The sequence below is a fragment of the Atractosteus spatula genome, chromosome 16, assembly GCF_055471065.1.
Source record: "Atractosteus spatula isolate fAtrSpa1 chromosome 16, fAtrSpa1.hap1, whole genome shotgun sequence".
NCBI classification, from domain to species: Eukaryota; Metazoa; Chordata; class Actinopteri; order Semionotiformes; family Lepisosteidae; genus Atractosteus; species Atractosteus spatula.
The window spans coordinates 14,881,794-14,901,792 of NC_142721.1; the positions used below are offsets into that span (position 1 = coordinate 14,881,794).

The 19,999-nt window shown below is 43.7% G+C and overlaps 2 protein-coding genes across 2 annotated transcripts in view; one reads left to right on the forward strand and one right to left on the reverse strand.

Moving 5' to 3' along the window:
- Positions 1-595: 595 nt before the first annotated feature.
- On the forward strand, positions 596-14,018 carry slc5a12 (solute carrier family 5 member 12). The gene is made up of 15 exons (XM_088935248.1): positions 596-1,245; positions 1,920-1,985; positions 2,573-2,624; positions 2,929-2,996; positions 3,919-4,073; positions 4,163-4,303; positions 5,097-5,226; positions 5,998-6,086; positions 7,045-7,157; positions 7,543-7,610; positions 7,923-8,009; positions 9,158-9,336; positions 10,616-10,719; positions 11,220-11,344; positions 11,824-14,018. Exons 1-15 carry the CDS (start codon positions 892-894, stop codon positions 11,980-11,982), a joined length of 1,890 nt encoding a protein of 629 aa, XP_088791374.1. The 5' UTR covers positions 596-891; the 3' UTR covers positions 11,983-14,018.
- A 2,137-nt stretch (positions 14,019-16,155) lies between these two features.
- The window catches only part of ano3 (anoctamin 3), a 114,145-nt gene continuing 110,301 nt past the window's right edge, over positions 16,156-19,999 (reverse strand). The window contains exon 27 of the mRNA XM_088935120.1: positions 16,156-19,833. Coding sequence (XP_088791246.1) covers positions 19,651-19,833 — 183 coding nt within the window. The 3' untranslated portion in view covers positions 16,156-19,650. The remainder of the gene's footprint in view (positions 19,834-19,999) is intronic.

Consider the following 19,999-nt stretch of genomic DNA (forward strand, 5'->3'; position numbering starts at 1 on the left):
TGCAACGGTCTTTTATATGAGTAACTAATACAAGATTTAGAAGAGTAATTACCATATGGCACTGTGGTGTAAGTACACAAAAGAACAATCTACAGTATGCCAATATACCTCTTCTACAAAGATAAATTTATACTTATTTGACAAGTTATCAGAGCTTTAGAAGTCCGCAGGAGCTTGTGAAGGGGTTAAGCACATCGTTATATGTATGATCTCCGAACTGAGGAGCAGTCTTTGTCAATCTAACTTCAGACAGATCGATGACAGATACGGAATCCCCCCGAAGGAGAAACGAACATTAATATGACATCAGCGACAACAAAGTGGAAAATGACATTTCTTATCAGCCACCGTACTCAGCTCTTGATCACAGCGGGATGCTGTGAATGTTGATAGGTCAAAGAGGTTTTTTTTCTTACACTTTCCTGTGTAATCTTTAACTAGCTGCTGCCCTTCTGAGCTCAAGAGCAGGGGGGAATGGGAGGTTATCTCCTACGCCTATCCCATCACTGAAAAGCATTTCCAGCACTTTAACCTCATCACTGGGACTACATAAAGCATTGCGGTGTGCAAGGGATACAGTCTTCAGGGAAGGATGGGGCACTCGTGACGGCACTTTGTGAAATGCAGAACTAGTTTTGGACCGCTTCTTTCTAGGCGCTTTCCAAATACATTGCATGAGATCTTTTGCTGTACCTCCCTGAGGACAAGCTCTTCCTCTCCATCTGAAGCTTCACTCCTGGTGAAAGACCTAACCAGCCTCTCCTCGCAGGACTGATACCTTTAGAGGATGCCAGTGAACAGATAAAGGGGCACCTACAGTAACAGAGGTCCTGCTCGATCTATCTCATCTCGTCTCCTGGTTTGACTCCCCTCCCCGCACACACATTGACCATGATGTTCGAGTATCCTGGGGTGGGCGTTTTCCAAGTGTGGGACTATGTGGTGTTCGCCGCCTTGTTTGTGATCTCGTCTGGGATCGGGATCTTCTTTGCGGTCAAGGAGAGGAAGAAGGTCAGCTCCAGGGAGTTCCTGGTGGGGGGCAAGCAGATGACCTGCGGTCCAGTGGCCCTGTCTCTGACGGCCAGCTTCATGTCCGCTGTCACAGTGCTGGGGACCCCCTCGGACGTGTATCGTTTTGGGGCATCCTTCATCATCTTCGGCATTGCATACACCATAATGGTCATTATGACAGCAGAACTCTTTGTCCCGGTCTTTTATAGATCTGGGATCACCAGCACATATGAGGTAATCCAATGTCCTTTCCTTTTTCTCACGTTTTGCCATGACTGTCTGCAGAGCGAGGCTGTCTTCATTTTCAGTTAGAAAATGCAGGGCATCTGGGCATTCCTGAAAATCAAGGCCAGTCCAAGTCCTTGATTTTGTATATAGAAAGTGTGAAACAATGATGAAGCTGATGAACAAATCATGCCACATTGGTGATTCATCAGAATCAGTTTTGGCATTTGTTCTTGGGTCCTTTATCTCCAACTAAATGGACAAAGATTGAAGGTCCAGCTAATGAACTTTATCCTGTCATCCTGTTTTAGAGAATAAAATCTGAGCCAGCGCAATATGTCATAAAACATTTTCCCCGAGAACTTCCAGAGTAGAAAACACGTGAATCTGATTATTCTTTGCGTTATATACATAGCCAGGCCAGTCAGACGATACAAGGGGAAAGAGGAGAGAGGAAAAGAACATGTCATTTAGACTGTGCCAAACCTTCATTTGACAGATATCGAAATTGAACATAATCCTTAAATTTTAACTTTGTTGCACAGACGTGCGGACGAATTATAAAACAAAAATGAATCGTTCAGTCAATAGCCACTCAGATATTTAATCTCCACTCACAAAGAGCTGCTGCGACATAGTCGGTCTGAGACAGTTAATAAGACAATTTCCCATCTTTTTCCCAGTATCTGGAGCTGAGGTTCAGCAGGACCGTCCGCATGGCAGCTACACTCATCTACGTGGTGCAGACGGTAGGTACTTCTGATGAAACGATGGCCCATGTGTGGAGAAGGCCAATAAAGGGCTGTGCTCCAGCCTAGACCAGGGAGGCTCAGCTCTGGTCCTCAGCGGGCCACTGTCCAGCGGGTGTTGTACAGTCGGTCTCTCTAAATCTCCAGCTTCTTAAGAGCACGGAAGGGCTTTCAACTGGTCCAAATGAGCAAATAATGAGTTTAATTGGGTTCATAAAGGGTTCAGATGGGAGAAAGACCAGTAATCTTCTGGTCCTCAAGGACGGGAGTTGTGTACCCCGAGCCTAGAGGTTCAGGGCAGGGTAGAGATTATCGTGGCTCTGCAGTGGGAGTAGGGGAGTAGGGAGGCTCCCCCTTCACTGCAGGCTACCACCAGGATTGTAACAGCTTGTAAGGTTGGAGTCATGTTACTTTGACCACAGGTGAAAACAGGGATCGCAGAGCGCAGCAGGGATGTCAACCCCAAACCATGCAGCTAGGAGGCCAGGAGACCCCTTGACTCAATGCTACACTGACCCTTAATGTGTGAAGAAAGACCTATAAAAACTCCAGTGTCTTGACTCCTTCTAATTTCACTCTGCCTACAGATTCTGTACACTGGAGTTGTGGTTTATGCCCCTGCTCTGGCTCTGAATCAAGGTAAGCAACTGGCAGACTCAGAGGTTTTAACTCACTGATAGTTCCTTCGTGACCATTGGGAAGCAGAATCCAGAAAGGCCTTTAGTCAGTTATTTTGCGATCTATCATGTTTGAGTAAGGAGCAATCCAAGCTCGATTGCAGTTACAGAAAACATGATAGGCTTGCCAAGGACTGTATCCTTTACAAGGTTTGGGCCTTGACATGTTAAGCACTAAGCACTGACTAGTTGTGTCAATTAAGCATTGTTCTTTGAGAGATAGATATGTCCTGAAACACTTGTCTTTTCCACTGTTTCCTTTGCAGTGACTGGCTTCAATCTGTGGGGCTCCATAGCTGCTACAGGAGTTGTCTGTACCTTTTACTGCACACTGGTAACTACTACTCACCTTGCCTTTAATGCCACTTCATTTCCTAAAAATCTCAAAACGCACAACGTCGAAATCCCTTCAGGACCTCAATGAGCTAATTTTCCCACAAACACCGCCACCAGCTCCCCACCAGCTTAATATTATTAACTAAATAATAATTGCATACACTTATATAGTACTTTTCTGGACACTCCACTCAAAGCACTTTACAGGTAATAGGGATCCCCTCCACCCCCACCAGTGTGCAGCCCCACCTGGATGATGCTCCAGTCCTCTCACACACACCAGCTCTCAGTGGGGAGGAGAGCAGAGTGATGAAGCCAGTTCAGAGATGGGGATTATTAGGAGGCCATGAATGGTAAAAGCCAATGGAAAATTTGGTCAGGACCCCAGGGTAACATCCCTACTCTTTTTGAGAAACACCCTGGAATTTTTAATGACCACAGAGAGTCAGGACCTCTGTTACCATGCATCATCCGAAGGACGGCACCTTTTTACAGTATACAGTCAGTCCTCATCACTATACTGGGGCATTAGGACCCACACAGACCACAGGGTGAGCGCCCCCTGTTGGCCCCACTAACACCTCTTCCAGCAGCAGCCTCAGCTTTCCCAGGAGTCTCCCATCCAGGTACTGACCAGGCTCACACCTGTTGAGCTCCAGTGGGGCTGCCAGTTTACACCGGGGGGGGGCGGGCATTTCTGTAAATTCAAAACCAAAAAAAGAGTGGGAAATAATACAAAGTAAGTCTGGGTTTACAAAGGGTGCTTGCACATAAAAAAACCCAAAAAGCATAAAAATCAAACGGAGTCTTGGCTGTTGTAGATTTGTGCGTTTTGCAGATCCGGGTGGCAGAATCTAGAGGACTCCCCTCTAGTGTGAGGCAGTAGCTGCACAGCAGACCTGACTGTGTGTGATTGACAGGGGGGGCTGAAGGCCGTGGTGTGGACAGACGCCTTTCAGATGGTGGTGATGCTGATGGGCTTCCTCACGGTTCTGATTCAAGGAACCATAAAAAGTGGGGGAACCGCTGCGGTGTGGCAGAAGGCCCAGGAGGGATCCAGACTGGAAATCTTTGAGTGAGTAGAAGAACAGGCCAAACAAACACACGAAGACCAGTGGCACAACTTCCTTCAGCTACTGATAAACCTCATCTCTGTGCTCTCAGCTTTGATCTTGACCCGCTGAGGAGACACACCTTCTGGACCATAACCGTTGGAGGAACCTTCACCTGGTTGGGAATATACGGGGTTAACCAGTCCACCATCCAGAGATGCATCTCCTGCAAGTCGGAGAAACAAGCCAAACTGTGAGAAATGCTTTTTTTTTTTATCAATGACCATCTGATACCACAGGCCACAGAGCACAAGGGAGGAGGAGGAGTCAGAATCATATGTAGACTGCTGGTCCTGAGCCAGCAGGGAGACTTTTTTTATTCTGTATTCCTTCTGCTTTCATAGCACTTAAAACACCTCTTTTTTCTTTGGAAACATTGGTTGACAGGATGTGCGCGTGGGCGTTATGGGATGAGATCAGAGGGCAAATTTGAGAAACATCTAAATAAATCAAATAAAAAATGTAATAACAATAATTGCTTACACTTATATAGTGCTTTTCTGGACACTCTACTCAAAGCGCTTTGCAGGTACCACCACCAACATACAGCATCTACCTGGATGATGCTCCGGTCCTCTCACACACACCAGCTCTCAGTGGGGAGGAGAGCAGAGTGACGAAGCCAGTTCAGAGATGGGGGTTATTAGGAGGCCATGATTGGTAAAGGCCAGGGGGAAATTTGGCCAGGACACCAGGGGTGACACCCCTACTCTTTTCAAGAAACACCCGGGGATTTTTAATGACCACAGAGAGTCAGGACCTCGGTTTTATGTCTCATCTGAAGGACAACGCCTTTTTACAGTATAGTGTCCCCGTCACTGTACTGGGGAATGAGGACACACATAGACCGCAGGGTGAGCGCCCCCTACTGGCCCCAGTAATACCTCTGCACAGGGCCACGTAACTAGTTAATGTCACTGAAACATAAAGAATCACTGAAAATCCTTCACCTGCTTCTGTTCTGTGGTGTCTGCTCTAATCCCCAGCGCTTTGTATTTCAACCTGCTTGGGCTGCTGGTGATCCTGGTCTGCGCGGTTTTCTCTGGACTCATCATGTACAGTTTCTATAGGGACTGTGACCCCTGGACTGCCGGCTTCGTGTCAGCACCAGATCAGGTATTTATTTTGTACAGCTGTTAAACTAACAGTCAAAAGAAGGCAAGACTGGTCAATAACGATAACTGACCGGATGTTTGATTGCATTTCAGTGCGTGCCTTGATGTCAGTAACAGACTCATCACAGGCGGTGTGAAATGCATTGTTTCTAAATACTTGAAAAAATAGTCCTTTCCCATTCATTTGCAAGTAGTCTAAATAAAGCTGTAGTTTACATACCCAATATTAATCTGACAAATTGCTTATAATGAGGAGGATTTAATTCCACCGCGGTTTTCTAAATCCGAAAAAATCTATTACTCCACGCATTGAAAAGGAAGCAAAAGCAGATCCGTCTCGTTGAGCAATTTACACTTTATTGTCAAGTATCGTCTGTAGGTTTAAAAAAAGGAGCTCGAGTTCCGAGATACAGGAACGCCCTTATCTTGGCGATAACCACTGGCTTCTCAGACTCTAGGCTAAAAGCCAGCAATGTACAGTCCCATGGCTAAAACCCTTAACCGAGGCGATCTTTTAAGGCTTACACTAAAAAAAATACACTTGTATGATTTTAAAATGTAAAAGCTCTATTGTTATGTACTGTAGTGCTGCTGGTTTCCATGGGTCACTAAAGAAGATCAGTGAAGATAAAAAATGCATTGTAATTAGAAGAGCAAAACAATTCCTGCACGTTACAGGTAACAGGTGTGGATTGGGGATCAGGGAACCCTTATCAGAAAGAGAACCCGATCCCCCATTGCCCACTCTGATCGGCCTCTCTCCCTCCTGCAGCTCATGCCTTATTTTGTCATGGACATCCTGGGACACCTGCCGGGGCTCCCAGGCCTGTTTGTGGCCTGCGCTTTCAGCGGGACCCTGAGGTGTGTACACGCGCCTGTGCCACAGCACCCGAGCCATGAAAAGGTCGGGAGAAGCCGGCGTGGTAGCTCGGAGAGCACGTGATCAAGTGCACGGAAGTCACCTGGGGCACGAGAGTGCATTAGCCAGCAGACTGATCTCATTCAGCATTGGCCACAGGTTCAGTGTTACCCCTGGGGTTAAAAAAAGGTTCAGAGGTTTGTGGTTTTTCACGGCAGAGCCTTGGCAGTGATGAGCTCATGCTACTGGTTACCTGGATCCAGCCCTTAATCAAGGGGCTCCCGACTGTGGCCCAGAGCACCAACAAAACATCAGACAATGCACTTCAATTTTACACAAGCCAAAATGTTTAGAATACCCACCTGGTTTAATCAAAATGGATATTACATCATCCCAGAGGACAAACACCTATAGCTCTCAAGGGCATTTAAGAACCACAGAACTCCCTGTTCTTATGCCAATGCTGCAATACTGGAGTCTGACACCTATAGATATTTTAAATATATTCACATTATATTTAAACACCACAAAGAACATTTCATTTTAACTGTACTCTCCTACTGTAGGTAAAGGGAGAATTGGATATCCAGTTTAAGATCCCACTTCACACACCAATCTCACTTTAGGAAGAGCTCAGGAAAGGATGGAAAAGGAAACCGGCTGTACCTGGGAGTTTATTAAGAGGGGTGCTACCCAATCCTGATCATGGACAACCACAGCCTTATCGAGGCCTGTTGGTAACAAATTCCACAGGGCACAAAGACTTATAAACAGAGGAAACTAATTAATTGAATCGATTATTAAGTCATCTTAATTCACCAAGAGCTGATGGTGAAATGAAAACCAGGATATTGGTCTAGATGGCTCTCTGGGACCTGGTATTGTTACCCAGAGAAACAGGAATACCAAGTATTACAAGCCATGTTATACTGTATAGTCAACTCTTTGTGTTTTTCACAGCACTGTGGCCGCCAGCATCAATGCCCTTGCGACAGTGACTTACGAAGATTTTGTCAAGTACTGTTTTAACAACCTGACGGACAGATGTGGCACCTGGATCAGCAAAGGGCTGTGTAAGTGGGTAAAAAAAACACACCAACCAAATATATGAAGTGTGAAATAACGACACAGAAAGAAATTTATCAGAGGCACCAGGTTGGAACTAGTTGGCAAATAGCAGGCAAAGCTGAGACAGAGACAATCCAGAAAAGGGTAGGACAGGATCAGGACCAGGGAGCAGCTTAAAGAAAACAAAGCAGCAGAGCCCAGGGTGATGAGGGAGTGAGCCAGTTTGAGCAATGTAAGCACAGTAAGAGAGCAGCTGCTGTCGGAAATACACAGTACGTTCTAAAATGTACAGGTGAGCTGTAGCCCAGTCTGGACCCTAATGTAGGTGATGCTAGCCGAAAATGAACTTTCTCTGTCTTTCTCTGTGTTACCCACTCTTTGAACCCGCAGGTGTGGTGTTTGGGGTTGCCTGTACCACGATGGCCGTGGCTGCTGCCTACATGGGTGGAGTTGTACAGGTAACCTCGTCTCCGAATCGCAGTGTCCATCCACTTCTTTTCCACAGACTTGTCTGTTGACATGTGGGCTTTTAACAAATCATACAGGCATCGTGGATTTGTCTGTCTAGCATTATACCGTAAATGCTTCGTTACAAATACCATAGAGCAGTATCATACGCTGTACAGCATCATACAGTTGTGGTGATCAGATATCTAGACAGCGGATTGCATGTTGAACAGTGGAGCATTCCTGCATTAATAGGGTTTCTCTGGGACTGTCAGGCTACAGGCCGCAAAGCTCACTGTCCTTTGCCCTGAAACTCTATCCAGGCTGCTCTGAGCATTCATGGGATGTGTGGAGGCCCGATGCTGGGTCTTTTCTCCTTGGGAATCCTGCTCCCCTGCACAAACTGGATGGTGAGTTTGAACTACGTTTTCCTTACAAACCACACTTTAGAAAAAAAAACGTTTCCAACCCTGGACTTGTGTGTGATACCTGGGAGTGGGATGTGTTAGTGATATCAATCCTGCACCCGTTTCTTCTTTCAGAGAGTTTCAGAAATACCCTCATTCAGGGTGTGTTTCCCTAAATATAGCCACGTGGACCTCTGCAGAAGGGACAAAAAGCTCACCGTGGCAGTGTCTGATCCAGTTTCATTCCCTCCTGTTGATGATACAGTCTTATGATCACTTCTTAAGAGCTGCTGGGGCAGAAATAAGGGAGCGCACTGTTAATGATCAAGTAAAGAGGAAAGGTCTGTAAGCTGATGATGAGTGAAAGGAGGGTATCTTCAAAACCAAGCGCAGAAACAAGTAAATGCTGAACATACAAACATTAGTTTACAGCATCAGTCACTAGAAATGGAGATTTAAGGGGATGAAAACCAGCAGACAGCCACTGCTTTACAATGCTCATGTGACCTTTATCCAACTTGGTCATAAAATAAATCAGCATTTTAGCATCCATCTGCATTTTTCAAAAAATAATTCAATCAATTGAAACCCAGACTTCTGTTCTGTGAACAGGCAGGAAAGAAACGAAGCCAGGAAATAGGCTGCAAATGTTTAAATATTTTTCCATTCTACACTGAGTTATTGCATAAAAATCTTGGTAAGACACATGAAATGTTACATGTTTGAGTTTGTGTTACTAGAATGAATCATAGCGTCTTCAACAGAAGTGCTGCAGATTTATAGAAACGACAAGCTTTGTTCAAAAATTCTATGGTTTGTTTCTTCTGCCAAAAATACTGCCTGTAATCTTTCATGGGAAAAGTGACTAGGCCTGTGTTTCCCTGGGGCCTGTGCTGGGCTTTTTTCCTGTTAGTCCGTGGAATCACAGTAACAAAACAAAACAAAAACTTGCCAACACAACAATTTGCTAAATAGGAGTCCCTGTCAAGCTGATCTCATCTCAGGTAAGCGTGAGGAGAAACAGTGTGGAGAAGCAGCTCTCTAGTCTGACTCTAGACCTCGGAAGTGAAGAGGAGTGTGTGAGCACAAGTAAAGGCGGTACCTTTCCGTGTCCGGCCTGCTGGTGGCGTCAGCTGCGGTCTTCTCTACAGGGCGCGGTGGGAGGCCTGGCCGTGGGGATCACGCTGTCGTTCTGGGCGGGAATCGGGGCCTTCGTGTACCCAGCTCCTCCTGGGAAGACCATGCCTTTGCCTCTCAACACCAGCGGATGTGTCCCTCTGAACACCTCGGACATCCTGACCACGCTGGCCCCATCGCTGGCACTGGAAAGGTACTCATCCACCAAGGAACTGTGTGCAAAACCCACAGCTGCAGTCACAGGATTCACCCCCATATCCCCCCCACTGAGTCGGCGCAGGACATAGCTGGGCACGATTCAGCTTTCAGCTCCTGCGAGCGTGAAAATGGAAAGAATCTGGAACACAGAGTCAGATCCCTTATGCATTAGGGCTCAAGAAGACAGAAATGTTTTCAAAAAAGACAAGTCCACTTAGTCCACCCTGCTTGATTTCATTCCTGGTAGTTTATTGATCTAAGGATCTCATCCTGCTGCGTCTTGCAGAATCCCAGGGGATATGGTTCAGCAAGATGAATGCCCTGTGATATCTTGTTTCAGACACACACACACAATCCTTTGTGGAGAGGAATGCCTTCCATTTTCAGTCCTGTCAATATCTGCTTGCACTCCCTGCTCCTCATTTCAGTGTTAAGTAACCCTATGGGTTAACTTTGTCAGTGCCTTTTGAGGAAATTTAGATCAGGGCTCCCTTAATCTCCTGTTGTGCAAGGTACAACACACATCTAAATTAGTGTAACAACCCTTATAAACTCACAAATTAGTTTGTTTTAACATTCTTAAAAGTCTGTGAACTGTATAAGTCTTGTCAATTCTAGATACAGGCACATATGCAGTTAAATAACCGGTGCCTGCAATTGAAGAAAGCATGAATTTAAAAACATACCTTAAAGTCACAGGAAAACAAGGAAGTCAGCTCCTATGAGAAACATTTTGCTCTTTCGCCCAGGCCAGTCATGTGACCCTGAATGGGCCAATGAAAAAGCCCAGATCTTACACAGGTGCAAAACACCAGTTAATGGAAGACAGGTGTTTGTTTCAGCGAGACTAATCGCTCACTCCAGCTCTTCACTAACCGGTGCCCTTATCTTAACATCGCCTACATGTTTGAATCCAGGAAATAAGCACGTTAGCTGGTGCCATTTTTTTATAATCCCACTAGACTTTACTACTCCAGCAATGCGGTTTCTAGATCATTTTATTATCTCCTGTTAAAAAACTCGGGAAATATTAAAAAATGAAATAAAATCAGCAGTGGGTAAAGCTTGGAAAAGCATGACAGTCGGGGTAGCTTAACGAGCGGCCAAGTGTGTCAGAAAATATAACCTTCAGCATCTGGAACTTAATTACATTTTTTTTTTAAGCAAAGTTCTCAATAAATACCTAAATCTTTCATCATGGCTTGGTGCTTCTTTATTGTACGTATTGTACTGTGATGTGGACAGCCTTTAAACTGCCGCTCTGATCTCTCTAGGCCTGCCCTTGCGGATTCCTGGTACTCCATGTCTTACCTGTATTACAGTGCTGTGGGCTGGGTGGCCACTATGACAGCAGGCCTGCTGATCAGTCTTGTAACAGGTGTGTGTGCTCACTACACAAAAACAGGTTCTACAGTACGGCACTATGTACAACACTAGGTACTGCAGGAGTTCTTCCTGATTGACATCAGTGTGGAAAAATAGAACTTTCTCAGGTACAGTGTTCATTGTCTACTTTTCCTGTTGTTCCTATTGCTGTTGTAATTAAAGCATTTTAGGATAAATAACAGTACGGCATCCCAGTGGATGCTCTGTGGGATCTATACCTTCAGTAGGCAGCCGGTTGATCAAAATCCGTCCAATCTTTTCTGTTCATTTTTTTACAACCTGTCATGTTTTTTGGAACATTCGTCGATTTTACAGGCTGCAGGGCTTCACCCTCCCGAGAAAGGACAGCTGGCATTGCCAGGGAGGGAGTGCTTTGGTTTTTACAGCCTGGCTCGCGAAACAGAGTCTGAAGTCATGCGCATTCTTTCCAGTTTAGACGGCAGCGAGGCTTGCGAGATATTTTATGAGCCTGGGGTTTTTCTTTTGTTTCAGGCCCCCAGAGGGGTAAAGATGTCAAGCCTTTGTTGATCCGGCCAGTGTGCAACCTCTTCTGTTTCTGGTCTGAAAAATACAAAGAGCTGTGCTGGTGTGGGGTGCCGCATGATGAAGAGACTGTGGTAAGTTATTTCGTTTCCAATGAAGCATGTCACACATGGAGAAGCAGGGGCAGGCAGTGGAAAAGATCTGGTCTGCGTTATTGTCACATATGACATGCTTTAGTAGAGTTCTGCACATATCTATTTCCCATAATGTACTGTAATGTCATAGGATTAAAGGTTAAAGGCTTCCCCAAGATGTCAGCATCTGGTATAAAGACTTAAAGCAGCAGGTCTTGCAGATCTGACAGTGTAATTGTATGCTTCATCTCTATAGCTTTGAAAAGCTCTGCCCCTGCAGCCACCAGAATCTTTGGCTGTAGTCCATCAGGTTTATCTCCATGCAATGCATTTTCAACCCCAGTGGTCTCAGTACTGGCCAGTGATAAGAAGACAATTGCTGAGCCCCCTTGTTGCTACCCTCCTCTTGACCTCACGATCTTGAGCTGAAGTTCTCTGTCTTGGGCGCAGTGCTCATTAAAGTCTGTTTGTGCCTGCAGGACCTCAGCAAAAACTCCGACACCCTGGCAATGAAAGAGGGACAGCCAAGAGACCAGGTGAATGGGCTTAGCAAAGACCCCAGAGAGATTTCATCCAGCCCCAGCCCAGAGGACAAATCCTACATAAATGCTGGATTTACCAAGGATACATACTTTTAGGGCATGGCTGATATTTATAATATTATTTTACTAAAGTCTTATCTTTAATTTATTTAAAAAGTCATATTCTTAATAGGGCATGGGGAAGGAAAGAGACAGTTTTGTAGAGCACATGCCTAGATTTTTGTAGACACAAGAAATTTTAATTCCAGCAGAAACGTAGTGGTTTCTAATCTTGGTTCAAGAGTGTAACACTTTGTCTCCTACTTTTTGCTCCTTACAAGTTCTAAGAGGTCAAATGAGATTTATACTGGACATCAATTCTGTACCGTTCTCCTAGTATCAGAACTGCCTAGATTCAGGTTTGTTGCCTAAAATGTAACTCAGCAGAAGGAGAAAATGTGCATCGTGGGCACGTCTGATACAGTGCCACTCACTCTATGGGCATTTCTGATATAGAGTGGGCAAGTCTGATACAGTGTCACTCCCACTGTGGACATGTCTTATAGAGTCACTCCTACTGTGGGCAAGTCTGCTATAGAGTCACTCCTACTGTGGGCAAGTCTTATAGAGTCACTCCTACTGTGGGCAAGTCTGATACAGTGTCACTCCCACTGTGGACATGTCTTATAGAGTCATCCCTACTGTGGGCAAGTCTGCTATAGAGTCACTTCTACTGTGGACATGTCTTATAGAGTCACTCCTACTGTGGGCATGTCTGCTATAGAGTCACTCCTACTGTGGGCAGTCTTATAGAGTCACTCCTACTGTGGGCAAGTCTGCTATAGAGTCACTCCTACTGTGGGCATGTCTGCTATAGAGTCACTCCTACTGTGGGCAGTCTTATAGAGTCACTCCTACTGTGGGCAAGTCTGCTATAGAGTCACTCCTATTGTGGGCATGAATTATAGAGTCACTCCTACTGTGGACATGTCTTATAGAGTCACTCCTACTGTGGGCAAGTCTGCTATAGATTCACTCCTACTGTGGGCAAGTCTTATAGAGTCACTCATACTGTGGGCAAGTCTGCTATAGAGTCACTCCTACTGTGGACAAGTCTGCTATAGAGTCACTCCTACTGTGGGCAAGTCTGCTATAGAGTCACTCCTACTGTGGACAAGTCTGCTATAGAGTCACTCCTACTGTGGGCAAGTCTGCTATAGAGTCACTCCTACTGTGGACAAGTCTGCTATAGAGTCACTCCTACTGTGGGCAAGTCTGCTATAGAGTCACTCCTACTGTGGACAAGTCTGCTATAGATTCACTCCTACTGTGGGCAAGTCTGCTATAGAGTCACTCCTACTGTGGACATGTCTTATAGAGTCACTCCTACTGTGGGCAAGTCTGCTATAGAGTCACTCCTACTGTGGGCAAGTCTTATAGAGTCACTCATACTGTGGGCAAGTCTGCTGTAGAGTCACTCCTACTGTGGGCAAATCTGCTATAGAGTCACTTCCACTGTAGGTGTATATGATACAGTATCACTCCCACTGTGACATAAATGTGAAGGCTGTAAAGACTACAGATTGGACTGAAATAATGCCTGAGACAGTGTCACTCCCACTGTGGACATGTCGAATACTGTCACTCCTACAGTGGGTGTGTGTGTGATACAGTGTCACTCCCAGTCTTGTCGGCTCATCTTAATTTGTCAACTATTCAGAGCCGTTTGGTTAGACATAGCCACAAGCAAATTGAGAAGAGGCTGTGTGTTAAAGTTGTTGGAAAGAGTTCCCTTGAAGTCGGGCGTTTTTGACACTCCCTACTGACTAAGGAAACAAGATAACAGTCTAAATAAGTGAACAGGTCAATTAGGTCTTCAGTTAGCACTGGAGACAGAGAGCTCAGCTGGAATGAAAAGCAGCAGACAGTGTTCCTCCAGGATCAGGGCTATGGGATGCCCTTCAACCCAGGATACTTTATGATTGTGATAAGGTATTTTATCATTTCTGCTATTTAATGGACAGTAATCTGGATTTATCTTGGGTGCTGTAAATGCTATATGTAGTGATAAATGGGCTCATTCAGCTATTTGGACAAAGTGCAATGCTCGCATTGCATTACTGAGCCGTGTAAATGATTATTCTATTATTGAAATAAAGTTTTTTTTTAAGTATCACAATGTGTGTGTATATATACTTATATGCAGAAGCAGAAGGAAGCTAAGAAACAAGAAGAAGACAACAGTATGCACAGGGTGTACTATTTAAAATATACAATCATTGCTTTATTACAGAAGAAAGTGATATCCAAATGCTTTCTCTTACAGATAATTAGTTACACCTTTTTACATGTAAACAAGGATGAAGTAAGCACTACTCATTGTTTGTACATCTCATATAGTCACAAGCATCAACCTCAGAGAGTAAGAAGACTCTTCTACAGTCCCTGACCTCATTATCATTTCTCGGTGGAAAGGGTTCGAATCTGGGATTGCTTGCTCTCTGTTAAACATGCTCATTCATCCCCTGTGGCTGTAGCAATTCACTCTGTCCCGCCCCTTCCTTAGAAAAGCAAGACAAATTGTACAAGAGTCTATTTAATTTAGACCAGACCGCATATTCTGCGCTCCACTCCAATCAACCCCTTTCTATTTAAACCACAAGAGGCCTATCATCACAGGAGAAGATCTATCGAATGCAGATTGTCTGACCAGACTGACATTTTAAAACTGTTGGAAAATGTGAATGATCTATCTGGGAAGGGAAAATTGAATAGCAGGATGCACAATGGGCAAATTAAATTTAAACTTAAGGCTTGAGGAATGTCAATTGCCCAATAGAAAGAATCTTAAAATAGCGTATGTAGATTCTTCATCCTATAGTCCTTGTATAGAAAGTTTACACTTCAGTGCAAACTGGCTGAAGACAGTGAATTGGAGTTCATCTGCGTTATCACCCAGAAAGTGATTTCCCAATTAAATCCAACACCACCTGATTCAAAAACAAAACAGCCGTCAACTGACCATTCCTTTTGAAGACATAAATGTGAAGGCTGGTGCTGTGAACGCTACAGATTGGACTGAAATAATTGCGTATGCGATCATAAGATCTGCATTGTCCAATTTACACCAGCTGAAAACAGGAAAGATCTGTTCAGAAACAGTCCACAGCCCACAGCCCACTTGTGTGTGAAGAAATCTGACCAGAGTGGTAGACCTTTAGGTTTTTTTCCCATTAAAACAACAAGAGCATTTCAGTGTCAGAAAGTGTTTCTCTAGATTTCTCTAAGGTGTTTTAAGCAGACGTGGCTTAGTTACAGGACAGATAGTTAAACCACAGGAGTCAAACCACAGCCTGTCTAGATTGTTGGTAGACCAAAAATCTTCTACCAAAGATCTAAAATTGTTAACAGCTGAACAGTTCAGATCCTCTTAATTATCAGTTTTTATACTTTTGAGCAGTCTCTCAAGTCATTTGTTTGATTACCCAGGAGAGCAGAGCCTGCAATCCTTGCATGGACAGAGCACATGTTTCACCCCATGAAACTGCAGCATTACACAGACAGCTTGATTAAGTGGAAAAGTGTTCTGCACAAACTGATTCAGGGGTGAGACGTAACAGTACCAGGACTGGTGATTGATCAAAGGTACAGTGATAGATACTCTCAAGTTGAAATCCATCATCGGACGCAAAACTCTGCACTCAACGTTACCTGCATGAAAGTGTGAGACAGTACCCTCTGCTGGCCACATTGGGAAACTGCAACTATACTTTACATGAGTAATGTGCAATAAATATATTAATCCCTAAAAAGATAAAATAGTTACTATCTGAGCTGCAAGGGAAAAGGTTAGAGTGGGTTTTGTGCGTGTGTATAGGAAAGGGGGGAGATAATCCATCTGTAGAATACTACATACAGTATCTTTTGATTGGTTATTGGATGTTGATTAAATACTTTGGCCAATACTCTTAACTCATTTAGGTCTAATAAATGAATTTGTATTGAATGAAATATGTAATTAATAGCATTTTACAATTGTTTGGCATATTCAAATTACAAGTAACATGAGATTTTTATATTAAACATTTGATAATCTTACAGATAATTTAGTCCAAATGCAAACATATTTGATATTTTTTTCCCCTGTTGTACAATTTCTTAAAGCTTTGCGAAACTGTTGCATTTGGGTACAATAGTCTCCTTTTGTTCTTATTCAGTTATGTTCTGGGAATCAGAATACACTTGGAAAATGGAATTATTATTTGAAAGACAAAAACATTCTTATAAAGTGCTTTGTTTTTTATTTTGTTTTGCAAGTAACATTTGCTGGACTTTGAAAATGCATAATCATGCAATTACTAAATGCAAAAATATAAAAATATATAAAGTACAGAAACAGCATCATCAGCAAACACACAGAGTCCCAAGGACATTCACTAGAAGAGCTTCTGTGTGTAGTGTTTAATAGATAATTTGCATTTTATACATAAGTAATGCATAATTCTGAACACATACAGCTGTGTGTAAAAGACATTAGTGTATTCTTTTCATACTAGATGAAACTTAAGATAGTCTATTTATAACACAAACACAAATCCAAATTATTTATGCAAAGACTCAAATATTAATGCCACTTGACAGAATAGCATTTTTATGTTGGCAGAAGAGGAGCAATGAGTATAAATTCATGAATAAAGGAATTAACTTGAGCTTCAGAGAAAATACCTGGAGATTTTATTCATGTCTGTTGTAAAGCTGGACCTGAATCTGTTGCAAATGCAAAAAAAAAACCCGGAAAGAAATAAGGCTCAGAGATTTATTTTCCTTCAAAACTGATCTGCACTCTCTTTCAGACTTTCTAAGAAATGGAAATTTTGTTTCCATACTTACGTTTTAACACAAAGCATCCTCAGGCACGAATTTCACAAGAGGTGTGCCCAGAAGGGTTCTTAAGCATCTTAATTAAAAGAAGATTAGATACAAAAATATGTTCAGCTCTCTTGTTCAAAAAGAAAGAATCAAAATTAAGTTAAACCTAGCTGCTCACTAACATTGGCAGAAACCAAAACTCACTGTAAGGCTGCTGACTCATTCACATTACAGTGCTACATATAATTCCACAATTGACAGTGTGAATTCTTTCCATGAAAACTAAAACTCGCATCTGCAGTTTTGTAACTCTTCTGCTAGGGTAAGCAATTCAACAACAGCAGATGCCATATGAACTGTAAAAAGTCAAAGGAATTCAGAGGTGGAATGGATACAGATTAAAGTGATTCCAAACATGTCATTTCTGCTTCCAACAATAATTTTTAAAGGCTTCCTAATAGAGTGATATTTCTAAACATATACAGTGAATAGGCACAGTGTACAATTGTTAAATGATACTACCTTAGAACCTAGAGCAACCCATCTTGCTTTAAAAGAACTGAGTGCATGTGACAGCCTGCAAACCTGCACAGAAAAGAAAAGTGTCTTTAGGCTGAAACTGAGCTAACATGGGATAAACAAAAGATTTCCCAGAGTTTAAATTCTTCACTCCCAAGACTATGCTTCTAGGGCAGATAATACATCTTTGGAGAATCAGCTCTTGTGCAATAATTTTTTTTTGGGGGGGGGGTGGTGGCTTACAGCCTGCATGAGCACATTTTTCCTATTAATTATAAATCTGAAACTGGGGGGGCACTGGATCTAAACTGGGGTGAGTAAAGTCTCCTACAGCTCCCCCTACATAGCCAGGCTGTTTCCAATGAACAGCAGGGCAAGGTGCATCTGGCTCAGATGCTACAGACCCATTTAATAGCCTATTTCCCTCGACAGGCTGATTTTCCTGAACTTCATTATTCCATCGTTCCATATTGCAGACAGCTGGAGATTGAGGATTAAAGCGATTCCTTAAATTAGCAGGCGTTCGTGCCAGACCAGCTTTCTGCAGGTTTTTCATATTGTAATAAAGCACAATATTTCCCCTGCAACAAAGGAGAACTCCAAGACGGGAGGGTATTGTAAGGTGGGTGTAGGACAAACAGACTCAATGCACCTTCGTGCAGTGTCATCTTGGAAATGGAAATTCCCGTGCAAGCTGCTTTTTCCAACAATGCAACAATTTTTGCACCTCTTTTTGATCTGAAATGAGGAAATTCATGCACATACACTGCTGTACAAATGTCTCTGACTGTGTGCACCATTCTGCTCCCTTCAATTACTTTTCTTGCTTCTTTATTTGGAAACACAGTTCTAGAGAGACTTTAGCCAGCTGATATTTAACCCTGGTCGATCTCTATGTTGTTGTAGAAAACTTAGCCTTTTAGCTTTATGGCTGTGTGTTGAGGAGCAGATGTTACCGACGAAGAACATCTGAAAATGAGTCAGATGTGATTGGTAAATGTGACTACTCCAACACTTTCTATCGGCTGCCCAGGCAAAGCTGTTATGATCAGCTTTTGAAGATCGTGAGCAGTGTGAATTAAACATTGCTAACTGACAAGCGAGACATTTTTTTCTCACCCAAACGAAGATGCATTACAGTCAAAACTGTTACAACAGAGGATAACTTTAGCAAGCAGCTGTTACTCATGACACATACCGTATAAGTTGCGGCTCTGATTCTGTCTAAGCTTTTTGCACCGCAGTGTATATCTAACGCAATGAGAGGAATGCACGGGCACTGTAGCTGTGCAGTACTGTGTCTGTAGCTCTGGTTTGCTGCCACTGCATTCACCTTCTTCATAGCACAAACTTTACAACTTTAAAAAAAACTTTAGAACCTGAGCTGCAAAGGAAAAGAAAAGGTTTAACAAAGATACATTAACCATGTATAAAAATCTACATGCGTCTGTTTTAACAAAAACTTATAACACCAATACTGTATATATTAATATACTGTATATATATATGTGTGTGTGTGCTACCTCCAAACGATAGAGAACATGATCTTGCATGCTATATGAAGGGCAATATATATTTGCATAAAGATACATATTTTTGGTAGGATTGAGTTGTGTGAATGAGAGTGATGCTCTTCAATGGAGTGTGTGAATGTACATGAGCTCCAGAGGATTAAGCTGCACTGTAGAAGACCCACCCATTTTGTCTCTACATTTGTGATCACTGTTATCCTCTAGGAAAGTTAAAAATGACTCTACTGTACGCAGCGCTGTCCTACAGCCCTTGATATGCATAGGAAACATTTCGAAATTGCACAGGTCATCCTTCAAAGCACTGAGATTGCACAGGCAAGACATGTCCCCGCAGGACTTAGCTCGGGGGGCTAGCACTAAAAAAATAAGAATAACGAGCATTAGTTCAATGTCGGGTCACGCATGTCCGAAGTCTTCCTTTTAAAAATAAAACGCAGAAAAGAACAGAAGCATATAAACATCCATCAAGCATGTTGTGCTCAATTTCTCAACCCAGTTCGTCCATTTATTTGTCCTTCCTGAACAGATCTCCAAGTTGTTTGTGTCTGCGCTTGCTTAGGTGACATGTGGTGACTGTGTTGAATGAACTAATACCTGTGGCCTAAGGCATGTTCTCCGGACCGCTCCGTAGAGCGCTCGCTTCTTGTCAGTTCTCCAAGAAGGCGAACGGGGAATGCAAAGTGGGGGACCCCTGGTCCGCAGCGCGCTCACAGTTGACCCCTGCCCCTGGGGTGGTGGTGTTCCCGGCTTTCACCCGGAAGATCCTGCCTTCCAATGCAGGCCTCCCAGCAGGCTAGAGACCCCTCCGACCGCAGTACCCCTGGAGCGCTGCCGCTCGGCTCGGCGTCTCGGAAAAGAGCTCCAGCTAAGGCCATTCGTGGTGACAGCGCTTCCCGTTCCTCTTCCGCTCCTTCTGGAGGTGCTCCAGCTCCGCCTCGTACATCATCTCCTGGACCAGGTACTTCTCCCGCCTCATGCGGTCGCACAGGTCCTTGGGCATGTCAGGGATTAGGTAGGCAATGAAAGACTTGATCCCGAACACCAGGTGCTGGAACCAAACACAAATCCTTGTTAGACATGACCGCATTATCTGTCCTCTCTTGTCATTTTCTTTATTCCTGCTGTGGGATTAAATTCCTGTTGCTGCCTTGGCAAACAAATAATGCCTGCACCTGACACACGCTCTCCTCTGATCGGAGAGAAGAGATGAATAA